The 13,702-nt window shown below is 43.2% G+C and overlaps 1 protein-coding gene across 1 annotated transcript in view; it reads left to right on the top strand.

Annotated features, from left to right (window-relative positions):
* Positions 1–382: 382 nt before the first annotated feature.
* atad2b (ATPase family AAA domain containing 2B) overlaps positions 383–13,702 on the top strand; it is a 105,883-nt gene continuing 92,563 nt past the window's right edge. Inside the window, exons 1-3 of the mRNA XM_062550365.1 lie at positions 383–564; positions 5,434–5,597; positions 8,113–8,144. Of these exons, the coding sequence (XP_062406349.1) occupies positions 457–564; positions 5,434–5,597; positions 8,113–8,144 (304 nt within the window). The 5' untranslated portion in view covers positions 383–456. The remainder of the gene's footprint in view (positions 565–5,433; positions 5,598–8,112; positions 8,145–13,702) is intronic.

Genomic DNA, 13,702 nt, shown 5'->3' with positions numbered 1-13,702 from the left:
ATAAGCGTATGTTAACCCTTTATAACAAGTTAACTGTGCACCCAAATCCATTAATTCACATGTGGGCTATTCTTTTGAACTGAGTCAGCTAATTTATAATTTGCACAAGATTTGGCACTCTGCGACACGAACACAATTGCACGGGGCAGCATGCGTTGTAATGCAAGACACAATTAACATTTGAACTTGTGTTGTGTTTAATGCCCCATTTGTGAATGGTGACTGAGCTGCGTTAAATTTTGATTTATTGTATAGTTTAATATAAGTTTATGGTCAATGTCATTGTTATCGAAAGCACTGGACAGAAAAGCGGAAGTGCACAACCAAAAGAATTCTGTTTGCAAACAGTAGGGGGAGAGAGCGAGAAACAGAAATGGCGGCTCGATAGTACTCTCAGTGAGACAGTAATAGACGCGAGCCTTGACAGAACCGAGAGAAGCAGAGACGAACAGAATCATGGTGAATACGAGAAAGAGCACCCAATCCCTGCCATGCAGTCCGTTCATCTCATCCAGGACGAGGTCGTCTGTCAGAAACAACCCCGGTTCGGAAGAACCCAATCATGTAAGAGCCGGTTTCTTTTCTTCAGTGACCGGGTAGCCCGCTAGCTTATTAGCTGGAACAGAGCTCATGTTTGGCCTGAAGATTGGTGTCTCACTGGTACCTCTTTTGTTCTTGAGTACCGGTGAGGGATGACACTTGGCAACACCAGCACATAGACAGACAACGCTACAGGTCCCGTAGTGGTCTGGCATATCTGTTGCAGTCTCGACTTGTGAATTTGCACAAATAGATTAGCTGACTGGCTAGCGAGCTAGTTTAATGAACACATAGCTAACCCACTAACCTAAGTTCTTTGTGTTGTTTCTTGTTGGCCGGTGGGAACAGCTAGCCGCAATGCTAACTCAGTAGCTCACCGCTGTTTGGTACCAACACTCAGCTGACAGCGACGCGTTGCGAACAAAGAAGAAGAAAATATTTTAAGTTCTGTGGATTGCAAGTGTCACAGACGCGTCAAAACACAAATGAATCCTGTGTACATCGGTGGGGGAAGGGAGTTAAACTGCCATAGACCCCTTGTGGTTCAAACAGACATCGTGCCTCATTTAGGAAGTTGCACTCGCTAAACTTTTTTGTTGTTGTGGAAAAATAAATCACTTTGACCACATGCCTTCGCAACATGTTTGTTTTGACGGTCATTTTGTTCTTTATCAAGCATTGATTCGAGAAAATTTGATATGATTGTTTTGTAAATTGAAACAGTCTGTCGCCACATCGCCATAATGTTTTTGATTGCACATATGGACTGTAAGCTGACATTCGCATGCAGGTGTTCATAGTACCAAACTTGGAATAGCAAAAATGTATTTTATGCTGTTTTGGCGCTATGTAAATATTAGTCCTATTTCATATTGTTCTGTTTCTTGAAACGACATTTCTTGAACTTGGTGCATACCCTCGCTTGTTGACATCACTTATAAACAAAAGATAAGCATACAGTCTTCCTTTCCAAGTCGCTCGTGAGTACGTGAAATATGGACTTCTGTAGCGAATTGATGCGTGCTGCCGCTTTAATTAACGTTACAGGATGCCATGTTCAGGTTGTTATTTAACACTCGTGGAGCTACTTTGTAGCCTATGTGTAGCAGACCCACTCAAGCGACCTAGGCATGTGTGATGTGCAGCACTCCATTGAACCACTGACCTTGGCGTTGATGGTACGTCGCGCTACAGGTTGAGTTCAGTTGCCGGATTGCAAATGGGCTATAGACTGACTAAGTGTGATAGCCACAGTCACACTGCTCTTATTTGCATGAGGGAAAGATAAATAGTCTGATAAATTGAAGCAGGTAGGCAGGCTTGTAGGGGAGACAAAGGTGTGTGTGTGTATGTGTGTCTATCTATGTGGACTGAGAAGTGTACCACTGAATGTTTTTGAAATGTAAAATGTTTGTTTGTTAGAGTTTGTATGTGATGTGCAATACATGTCCTCTGAAGTTGGTGTTTTTGGAAAGTGTACACATATCCAAGTGTTTGTGTATTGCAGGGGTAGGCAACCTATGGCACGGGTGCCACTGCTGGCACGCCGAGGCATAATCACTGGCACGCGCCACCAGCATCAGCAAAAAAAAAAAAAAATCTCAGACTGACAGCAGGATCTTCCAATCCCTCTTTTCAGTGTTCGGCTCAACATACCTGTGTGAGCAGGTATTTTCGCATATGAAAAGTGTGCTCAGCCCTATCGACAGCCGTTTGACCACGGACAATTCCGAGTCGTGTTTACAATTAAAAGTGACAAACTACGAACCCCAGATAAAAATTGATGATAGTGGCACACTCTTTGACTAGAAATGTTGAAGTTGGCACTGGATGTCTCAAAGGTTGCCGACCCCTGGTGTATTGTATTGTATTGTGATACTTGATATGCCAATAGAAATATGTTTGGATAGTGTGTCGACCACTCTTGTCTTTGATTTGTGTGTGTGTGTGTGTGTGTGTGTGTGAGTGCGTGGGTGTTTTTGAAGTTGTGGGTTTTTGGGTTGCAACTACTCTCGTTTGCACTTACTTCATGCCGGTGAGAAGGGCATCCTATCTCTCCATCCGTGCACTCCATGCGGTCCACAGACCATATTTTTCTTGCTGAATTTGTCTCTTTGTTCTCATAGTTTCTCTTACTGTCTGCGGGCATGCTCACACTATGCCAGCCGTACCATCTCTCAGTAACCCAAGCGTGTTTGACCCCCAAAGTCCGGTTCATTTGACCAGTGTGATTGCTCCACACCGTACCCGGTACGCTTTTCTGTGCCCAGGTCCGCTCGAGGAATAGAATAGAATAGAATAGAATATATACTTTTTTGATCCTGTGAGGGAAATTCGTTTCACTGCATTTAACCCAATTTAACCGAATTAGTGAACACACACAGCACACACACAGTGAGGTGAATCACACACTAACCCAGAGCAGTGAGCTGCCTGCCCAACCAGCAGCGCTCAGGGAGCAGTGAGGGGTTAGATGCCTTGCTCAAGGGCACTTCAGCCGTGGTGGACTGGTCGGGGATCGAACCGACAACCCTCCGGTTACAAGCCCGAAGCCCTAACCAGTAGGCCACGGCTGAATGAGGTGGAGTCGCAGCACGGTACGGTCGGGCTTATCATCGCGCCTATGCAAGGATTCTAGAGCACAGCAGCTCAACCGTGCCTTGGTACAGTTGTACTAGTATGCAGTGTGAGCCGAGAGGGTTAAAGCGGAGCGAGAGGCGCAAATGTTCGATAATTTCCGCGTTCTATCTTCGCAAGGGGGAGGGGGGCTAAATCCCCCTTTAAGCAGACCTACGTTACATTCGAACTGAACTGCTTGCCAATCTGACAGAGATCGATATCCCACTATGACGTCTTTGCGACATGCCTGTTTAAAGCAGACAGGAACTGTTCGAATTTTGCTTCCATAGAGATGCATTATGTTGCTCTATCTTGTCAGTAATGAAGGATCTTTGGTGTGAGTGCAGACCAAGAACCAGAGAGAACCGTACTCCTAGTGTGAGTTTTCGTGGCCTATGGTTGGGATCTCTGCTGTGGGTGGTGAACCTCTCCTGTGTGTGTAAGTTTGAGGAGGGGTTGCTGATGAGAAGGGTGAGAGGTTTGGGTAGGCCAGATTTAATATTTCTGTGAATATATGAGTGTGCGTTCCATGGCAAGCCTTTTTAGGCATTCACACAGGGTTTCAACCTTTTCTCTTCTGAAGTTCCACATTAAGTTGAGGGGGATGTAGACTATTATACAACAGTTAGGTCCTGTCGAACGATTTAGCAATATCTGATTGGACGAAACGCGTTTATCAGTGGTGATATTAAGCAATATCACCACTGGTGACTCTTCACATCACTCCGCCAATGCAGAGACAGTTGATTCTTCGCTTTGATTTAACCAGAGACGGCATTCCACTATTACAATGTCAATGTTGTTGTGCTGGCTTATCAATTACATTAATTTTCTGTGTATTATTAGGTGCACTGTACCTTGTAGAAAAACGGCACTGATTGCACCAGTGTGTAATCCACAGTACCGAATGGCCCCCCCCCAAAAAAATCTGATTCTGATTGTGCTTTAATCATATAGAAAAATGAAGAAAATAAATACTTTTCCATTTGTAGCCCAGCCCTGTGTATTGACCTCATAGCCAAGTTTGGAGTTTTAGGAGCGAGGCCATTTGACCTTTGTTATCACAAAACAATAAGGGCATGAAGGCCACCTGGTCACGAAGGTCATTAAGTAAAATGAGATTGATTTTCTCGTTACAATTTACAACTTGGAACCCCCCCCCCAAAAAAAAAAAATCTGCACCTTCCTCATGAATACACAATCAATCATATCAATTATAATCAGCTTAACTCTAATCAAGAAATGAATGTAATTCATTAAACATTACACAGTGATTTTTTTTTTTTAAAGCTTTTCTTTTTAACCAGTTCCATGCATGACAAGCAACGTTTCCATGAACCTTTATTTTGAAGCGCCATTTCCATACAGGAAAACGCTATAGTTTGAACAGTTTAATTTTACAATTAAATACATGTTGTTTTATTTAACTTTAATGTCTATTTTCATGATAACATCACTGATCCAGACCAGACCACTACACTGACTATCAGGGGCCATGGGTGTCTTGGCCACCATAAAATTCCTCCCCTGCTCGTGTAGCTAAAGTTTGCAAAATCAACATATAACCCTTGGTTAATAGGCGAGGATTTGATTCCTTTTACACCATAAATCATAGAAAATTATGCTCAAAATATTTGGCTCCATAAATGTTCACCACAATGATCCTGCTGATCTTGGGATTCAAGTTTTAATGTGGCTTTACTGAAAGTGAAATCACACTGTACATTAGCATAAGTCTACAGGGTGGGATAATATGCTTTTTGCAATCTGCATGTCTAATAGCAAGTAGATGAACAGTTCATGAGATGCTTTGCATACCTTACTGACCAGGAACAACAGAAGTCCATGTTGCTAAGCAATGTAATGTCAGCGTTTAAATCAAGAAGTTACAGACCTTCACAATGATATGGGTCCTCATGGATGGATAAAGAAATGCATGGCATATAGGTTTGCCAATTGAGTAAAGGTGTATTGAGTAATTGATTATTAGTGTATTTATGGGATGAAACTGTTTTCATCTTTCCTTACACTACATCTGTGTCAAAACTAGACAAGCATGGACAACGTGCCCTGTACTGACTGAAACGAATCCTTTTTAAAACGGCGCAATTGAGATCAGGTAAACCGCAGCAGTAACTTAAACCACAGGTACAGGTACCAGTGATGAGAAGGGTCATTCTTGCATGGCACAACAAAGTTGCGTTCATTGAATTGAAACTTTTGTATCTTTAAGATTTTTTTTAACTCCATAAACTGTGTGTGTGTGTGTTGTAGAAGGAGGCGAACAGTGATGTGAGCAGTCCCAGCAGCCCCCGCCTGTCCCCCCCCTCCAAGCGCACACGGCGTCAGACGCGCACCCCCAGCTCCAGCGACACGTCCCCCAGCCCGCAGAGCAAAGAGCAGAGGGTCAGCTGGCACGTGCCGCACTACTGCACCAGGTGAGGAGACACACACACTCCAACACACACACACACACACACACCAACACACACACACACACACACCAACACACACACACACACACACCAACACACACACACACACACACCAACACATACACCAACACACACACACACACACACACACACACACTTCAACACACACACCAACACATACACCAACACATATACACACACACACACACTCCAACACACACACCCCAACAAACATACACACACACACACACACACCCCGACACACACGCAGAGACCCAACACTCTACTGCACCACAATCTACAGCACCAGGTGAGGAGAGACACACACACCAACGGACTGCACGAGGGGAGAGGACGCACACACACACACACACACACGCACGCACGCACGCACACACACCACACGCACACGCACAAGCACATGCACTAACACACACACACACTTGCTTCAATGAGTGCCCTCCTCAGAGCTGTGCTTCCTATTGTTTCAGGTTAGAAACGCACATATTAGCTGCCTTCACGAACACCTTCTTTAGAGTTGTGCTTTCTATTATCACACACACATACACACAAACACACACACACACACACACATACACACACACACATACACACACACACATAAAGAGCAGCAGCTGTAGGGCATGTCTTCAGAGCTGTGCCACTTAGAGACTGTGGGAATACATCTCTACATTTCCATTCTATGAGAATACACTCTCTCACTTTAATCTCGAACATCTAGATTAAATGGACCGTCGCACATGCATCTCTCTCTGCCTTTCTCACACACACACACACACACACACTTAGACACATGTATATTAAATGGACCGTCACACATACATCAAACACAGGCACACTCACACACACACATACACACACACACACAGTGACTTGAGACACTTGTGTGTCTGTTGTTTCTCTCCTCGGGGAAGTTGCAGCACAGATGGTGAACAAATTAATAAGATTGTCTCATGGTGATGGATGGAGTTCTGTGAACAGTCAATAGATTAGACTACATATCTTTTTTGGATGTATGGTTTTCTGGGGGGCGAATTTAAATCTATGCGTGACGCAACATTAACTTTATTGAAGTGCTGTTTGGCAATAAATGCTTCCTGCAGTGTAGTTTTGGAAGGAGATTGCATAATTGATTATGTTTCTTAATCAAATCTTTATTGTGAAACATTGCTTGGGCAAGACACACACACACACACACACACACACACACTTCCATGTGCTTCATATAGCACAGGTAAAGTTTATACTCAGATGATGTGTAATGGCCTGTACAGACTACACGAGTTCAGCCCGATTTTGCCGCGATTGTGTCTTGGCCGACAAATTTCCATTGTCGTGTCGTCGGGAACGACGTTCAAAGCTTCTTGTGATGTGACATATTCAACAACCCTCGATTGATTGTCTGCGACATTCTACGATGTTATGACCAAAAGTCTAGCATGTCAGAATTTTTGGGGAATCTCCTACGACTCCCGTGTTGACACTGACACTGTGACGACACACGACGAGAGGGCTACGATAGATGATCTTGTAATGTGGCTGGCCACTCTTGCGACTAAAGCCTACCTTACACTGACAAGATTTGGGAAAGATTCTTGAAAGATTGTAGTCTTTTAACTAATGCCCCTCATTCAGACTTTACTCAAAAGACTACAGTCTTTCAAGAATCTTTCCCAAATCTTGTCAGTGTAAGGTAGGCTTTAGACGCGACAAGATTTTGTGGTTCTCTGATCGCCTTGTCTGGCATGGTCAATCATAAAAGATAATCATGAAAGACCAAAAAATGTGTAGTCTGTACAGGCCATAAGGGATAACAGCCACTGAGGTGTTCCAATAAATATAATTAATGGCCGAGCTAGAGGCAAACAACTTACCGTAATTTCCCAACTATTAGCTGCAGCTTACACATTGATTTTGCAAAATTTCTTCAGCTGTGAGGTTAATACACAGGGGCAGTTAATATGCTATTAATATGGTTTTGTTTCTTTTAACGTCTTATAGCATAAAACACTGTTTTGCCGTTTATACACAATGCGGCTAAATACAGAGGAAATTACTGTACATCTTCCACGCTTCAGCAGGTAGACCAACACCTTCACAATGAAACACACTCGCTCCTCACTAGACGCCACGGCGGCCAGACGATCACTCCACCACACCCCACACACTGGCCTGTCTTGACCTCTGACCCTCTGCACTCATTATCTCCGCCAAAGTGGTCATGTTGTCATCAGGGTTTGTTTGTTTGTTTGATTGTTTGTCTGTTTGTTTGTTTGTTTGTCTGTTCACAAGATAGCTTAACACATTTAGAATGGATTTCGATGAAATTTTCAGGAAATGTCTGAAATGTCCCAAGGAAAAAAGTATGGGAGTGATCCATATCACCGCCTAGATCCAGGAGAACGGTTATGTTTTCGCTTGACGGAGATCTGCGCTCTCGGAGTGCTTTTCTACTTTGGTTATGTCTTGCTCATTTGTTTTTCTCTTCTGTCTTCAGGTTGTCCTCTGGTGCTCTCCAGAATGGACACAGTAAGTGTTCCTGTTTTTTTTCCCCCTTTCCCTTTCTAACATCATGCCAATGCCTTCCTGATTGCGTAACAGTGTGGGCACTGGCTCTCTGCCAAAATGGCCCTGCATGTGTAAGATAGGGAACCATTCCACAATGGCCCTGCATTTGTAAGATAGGGAACCATTCCACAATGGCCCTGCATGTGTAAGATGGGGAACCCTTACACAATGGCCCTGCATGTGTAAGATAGGGAACCATTCCACTATGGCCCTGCATGTGTAAGACAGAGGTGGGACCAAGTCATTGTTTTGCAAGTCACAAGTTAGTCTCAAGTCTTTGCCTTCAAGTCCCAAGTCAAGTCCCGAGTCAAGACAGGCAAGTCCCGAGTCAAGTCACAAGTCAAGGCCGACAAGTCTCAAGTCGAGTCCCAAGTCGTACCATTTGAGTTTCGAGTCGTTTCGAGTCCTTTCAAAAACAGAGAAATAATATTTACACAGATCATGTATGCTTTTAAGATTTGTATATATTTATTAAAGCTTTTTTTTGGAAGAACATTGCACACTCATTTCAAAACGTAAGTGTAAACTTCACCTTTTTAACCATGTCACCACTTTATAAAATACATTCTCACTCTCAAAAATTAAATAAAATAAAATAATTTACATGTAATAGTAGCGTGTGCAGTGACGGTGAAAGGGCTTGCTGGTGCTGGTGGCTAGAGAGAGAGAGATTGGAAGGGAACTGGATTGGAAGTGTCATGAACATGACAATGAACAGAGTTGTGTTTTCCTATGTCAGGGCCTATGCTGCATTGATAAATAATTGGCATATGCATCCATAGAGAGACTTGTGTGTGTGTGTGAGAGAGAGAAAAAGAGTGTGTGTGAGAGTGAGTGAGTGAGAGAGAGTGTGTGTGTGTGTGAGGGAGAGAGAGATTGGAAGGGGACTGGATTGGAAGTGTCATGAACATGACAATGAACAGAGTTGTGTTTTCCTATGTCAGGGCCTATGCTGCATTGATAAATAATTGGCATGCATCCATAGAGACTGGTATGTGTGTGTGTGAGAGAGAAAGAGAGAGAGTGTGTGAGTGAGTGAGTGAGTGAGTGAGAGTGAGTGAGTGAGAGAGAGAGAGAGTGTGTGTGTGTGTGTGAGGGAGAGAGAGATTGGAAGGGGACTGGATTGGAAGTGTCATGAACATGACAATGAACAGAGTTGTGTTTTCCTATGTCAGGGCCCTATGCTGCATTGATAAATAATTGGCATGCATCCATAGAGAGACTGGTGTGTGTGTGAGAAAGAGAGAGAGTGTGAGAGTGTGTGTGGGAGAGAGAGAGAGTGTGTGTGTGTGTGTCAGGGCCCTATGCTGCATTGCATTTGCAAAAAATCAAATTGGCCAAAAGTCTGTCTGACATTTGTGCTCTATGGGGACGTAGTATGATGCCACCGTGGCTGAATACCCGCTCCACTGGAGCACTCGATGCAGGCACTGCCAACACTCTGATGGCCACTCGGTAAAGTGAAGGGAGAGTCTTCATATGGAGTGCCCAGAACAAAAGGGCGTTCTGTCCATCGGCTATGTCTAGATAGTGACTTAGCTGAAGTGCTGGAGAGGTCCCAATATCCTTCTTCTGCCTCTTCCGGTATGCCGCAAACAGCCCTTCTCCTTCTCCTTCTCCAAGGTCCTCTTGCTCTTCATCAACCAGAAGCACAGGTTGCTCAAACTCTGCTGCATCTTGTAGGATCAATTCTGGAAAAACATTTAACAATAGCAGCAGAAACAAAATAGCCCTTATTACCATTGGTGTTGATGATACAGTGTTGGACTGAAAAATGCAATTATTGATATACTGTCAATTAGATTATAGTCATACTATGAGGAAAAAAGTTGCATTGAAGTCAATAGTATTTACCTTTAACTTGTTGTGCCACCTCTGCCTTGATGGCACTATTGACCAGGACATGAGGCTCCACCCACAGCAAGGAAAAGGCTGGATCCAAGGCGGCTGCTTTGAGGTAGACTGGGTCTGAAAAGGGGGCAGTGATCCCATCTTGAGTCCTGGCCATTTTCACGTTAATGAATATCCCAAGAAATCTTTTGTTCAGGGATGCCTGGAGAGTTCTGACCAGGCCGCTCAGGAAACAAACAGAACTGCCTTTATTTGTCTCAGTGTTGAATTCCATCTTGTGTTGACTGCAGCAGGGATGCCTCTCTGTTCCCCAAACTCACTATCAAACACATCTTTGAATGTTGTACTTGTGTGCAACAGTGAGCTAAGTTTGGTTAACTTTGAAAGAGAAGGACAAGCCACTTTGGTTTCTTTTAAACCATCTCCCACCACCAGCTGAAGTGTATGTGCAAAACACTGGAGGCGCAGTTTCTTGCCCATTGCTGCATCTACCGTTTGCTGTTCTTCCTGGTTTAAGTCACACCAGACATCAGGGTCATCAAGAAGATCTCTGTCTTCATCTTCTTGCTCACTGGGGAAGCACACAGTGAATGCCTTTTTCATGTTTGCCGCATTGTCACTAATGATGTAGTCCAATTTGTCTTTGATGCTGTATTCATCGCATATGGTTTCAAATTGGTCACAGATTCGTTCAGCTGTGTGTGAGCCTTTAAAGCGATTGCAAGCCAAAAGATTCGTCTTCAACTGTATCTTCTCTGTCTCTCTCTCCATCCAGTGGACAGTGACACCCAGAAATCCCCTCATCTTTCGGTCAGACCAAATGTCCACGGTGACAGAAACATGCTCTGCGTTACTCAATTCAGTTTTTAATCTTGTACGTCTCTCCCCAGCGAGACTCTCTGTTTTTGATGTCAACGTTCTGCGACACACTGGGCTGTACTTACTGTCAACTACCGTCAGAAAGTGCCGAAAACTCTTGTTCTCTACAATAGACAGGGGAAGGTTGCAATCAATAATCAAGTCGGCCAGTATTGCATTAGTTATAGCTTTCTGCTGTGGATGACTCATGCTGTAGTGGCCAACACGACTGTCCATGAATTGTGAGATTGAAGGCTGTTGTGGTTCATCTACGATGCTTTTATTCATCTGGTATTCTGCAAATCTGAAACAGGTAAGCATATCAAATCAATGTCAGAAAATGCTAACATTGTGTTAATATTATTTTGGGGGGTTATATTAATTGTATTGTATACTGTAAGAGTGTGTGTTTTAACATTACATTGATACAATACATTTAATTTCCAGTGTACCCTTAAATCCTAAACTATCCAGTCTCAAGCTTTTGGTCAATTTAGAATCACCCCCGTGCTTCAGGTACGGGCATTCATATAGCAGTCGGAGTTAAATCAACCCTAACGCCGCCTTCACACTTGCACTCGGTAATATGCAATGCTCCCCCGTCGGACGTCGGACTTGACCATGAAGCATTTCGAGTTTCGGAGTAAAATGTACAATAGTGCTATTTTATTTTAAACAAATTGACTGTCAAACTGCCCTAATAACGTTAAGAGACCATGTAAGACAATGGCATGACAAAAAACTTCGTTTGGAAATAATTATTTATTTAACACCAACAGTTCATTTTTTTTCACAAGATGATGAAGATTAGCGTTGTTATGGTACTGATAAACAAAGTGAATATCTATCTTTTATGATATAATAGTACATGCTTTTAAACGACAAAGTTTAAAACAACAGTTATGGAAAGGGAACGTGTAGGCTATGATAGTGTTGCAAGCCCATCTTGTGAAAAATAAAATGAACGGTTGGTGTGTAAAAAAAAAAAAAAAAAAAATCCAAACTAAGTTTTTAGTCATGTCATTGTCTTACATGGTCTCTGGACAGCATTTAAGACCGTTAGACAATTCGTTTAAAAATAAAATAGCACTATTGTACATTTTACTCCCAAACTTGAAATGCTTTCAATGGTCAAGTCCGACGTCCAATGGGGGAGCATTGCATATTTCGAAGCGCAAGTGCGCGGCAGCGACGTTAACGTTCACTTAAAAAAAAAAAGGTGCTCACTGAGTGAGTGGTTAGTGCATTGGTGTTCTCTGATGTTCCAAAACGAGCGTATTAGCAAAATAAAGTTTCTGTCGTGCTTAATTTTGCCATTCTGTATTCTATAGCGGATGATAAGGAATGTTTACCTAGCGTTGTTTTAAGGACAATTTTATGAATGCCTGTAGCCAACCATTTGAGGCAGGGGGGGGGGGGGGGGGGTGATTCCAAATTGCTAAGACAGTCATCCAACATGTCTAACACTCTAGCACTAGTAGCAGCTATTTCATCCAAGACAACCCAGAAAGGGGGCCTAACGTGTAAAATAATAGTGAATTTATTATACATATATGAGCCCATATGAGATACAGTTTACCATGTTTGTAAAGTCAAGGTGACGTTAACAGTGAGTTTACAGTCTCATTCATTGATATGTAGTTAAGCTAGCTAGCAATTACGTTACTTAGCCAACAAGCTAGTATTCAAAACTTAACTTACCGTTCTTTGTGTAACTTCAAATGTCGGACGAAGTTCGACGTTGTCGCGTCTCCGTCCGTTATCTTGCTCCCGCATGTTTTACAGACAGCAATTCTTTTTTTGTTTATTACTTCATAATTTTTGTACCCAAACGACACTACCTTGGGTATCATCTTTGCTGGCGCCATAGACAGTAAGAGACAGGCGCGCGCATTAAGTTTGTTCCTCTTCATTGGTTGTCTCGTACTGTGATTGGTTGTATGGTGTCAACAAACAACGTGAATCTAATTTGATTGGATGTCGTACCACACAGACGTCATGCACACAGATGCACACAGGTGCAAAGGGAGATAGAGCGGCCGGTCAGTGTCGTGGGAACATACTTTTTAATCGTCAGGTTCGAGGAAAGTAGCAAGTCTTTTCAAGTCAAAAGGGTCAAGTCCAAGTGAAGTCACGAGTCACTGATGTTAAAGTCCAAGTCGAGTTGCAAGTCTTTTCAGATTTTGTCAAGTCGAGTCTAAAGTCATCAAATTCATGACTCGAGTCTGACTCGAGTCCAAGTCATGTGACTCGAGTCCACATCTCTGGTGTAAGATAGGGAACCATTCCACTATGGCCCTGCATGTGTAAGATAGGGAACCATTCCACAATGGCCCTGCATGTGTAAGATAGGGAACCATAAGATAGGGAACCATTCCACAATGGCCCTGAATGTGTAAGAAAGGGAACCATTACACTATGGCCCTGAATGTGTGAGATAGGGAACCATTCCACTATGGCCCTGCATGTGTAAGATAGGGAACCATAAGATAGGGAACCATTCTACAATGGCCCTGAATGTGTAAGATAGGGAACCATTCCACTATGGCCCTGAATGTGTGAGATAGGGAACCATTCCACAATGGCCCTGCATGTGTAAGCTAGGGAACCATTCCACTATGGCCCTGAATGTGTAAGATAGGGAACCATTCCAGTATTTTCTTTTATGTGTAACACTGTGTAGCCAGTAGCCAGTAACTTCCTGAATGTGTAATGTTGGGACCCGTTCCAGTAAGTTTCAGCAGCATATGTGAATAAGTGCCTGTGAAACACTCGACCCAGTGCCAGGTAAATCCTTCATTTGTACCAGC

The sequence above is a fragment of the Sardina pilchardus genome, chromosome 12 (assembly GCF_963854185.1).
Source record: "Sardina pilchardus chromosome 12, fSarPil1.1, whole genome shotgun sequence".
Taxonomy (NCBI): Eukaryota; Metazoa; Chordata; class Actinopteri; order Clupeiformes; family Clupeidae; genus Sardina; species Sardina pilchardus.
The sequence above is the reverse complement of the archived record's forward strand: the minus strand, read 5'-3'. Positions and strand labels throughout refer to the sequence as shown.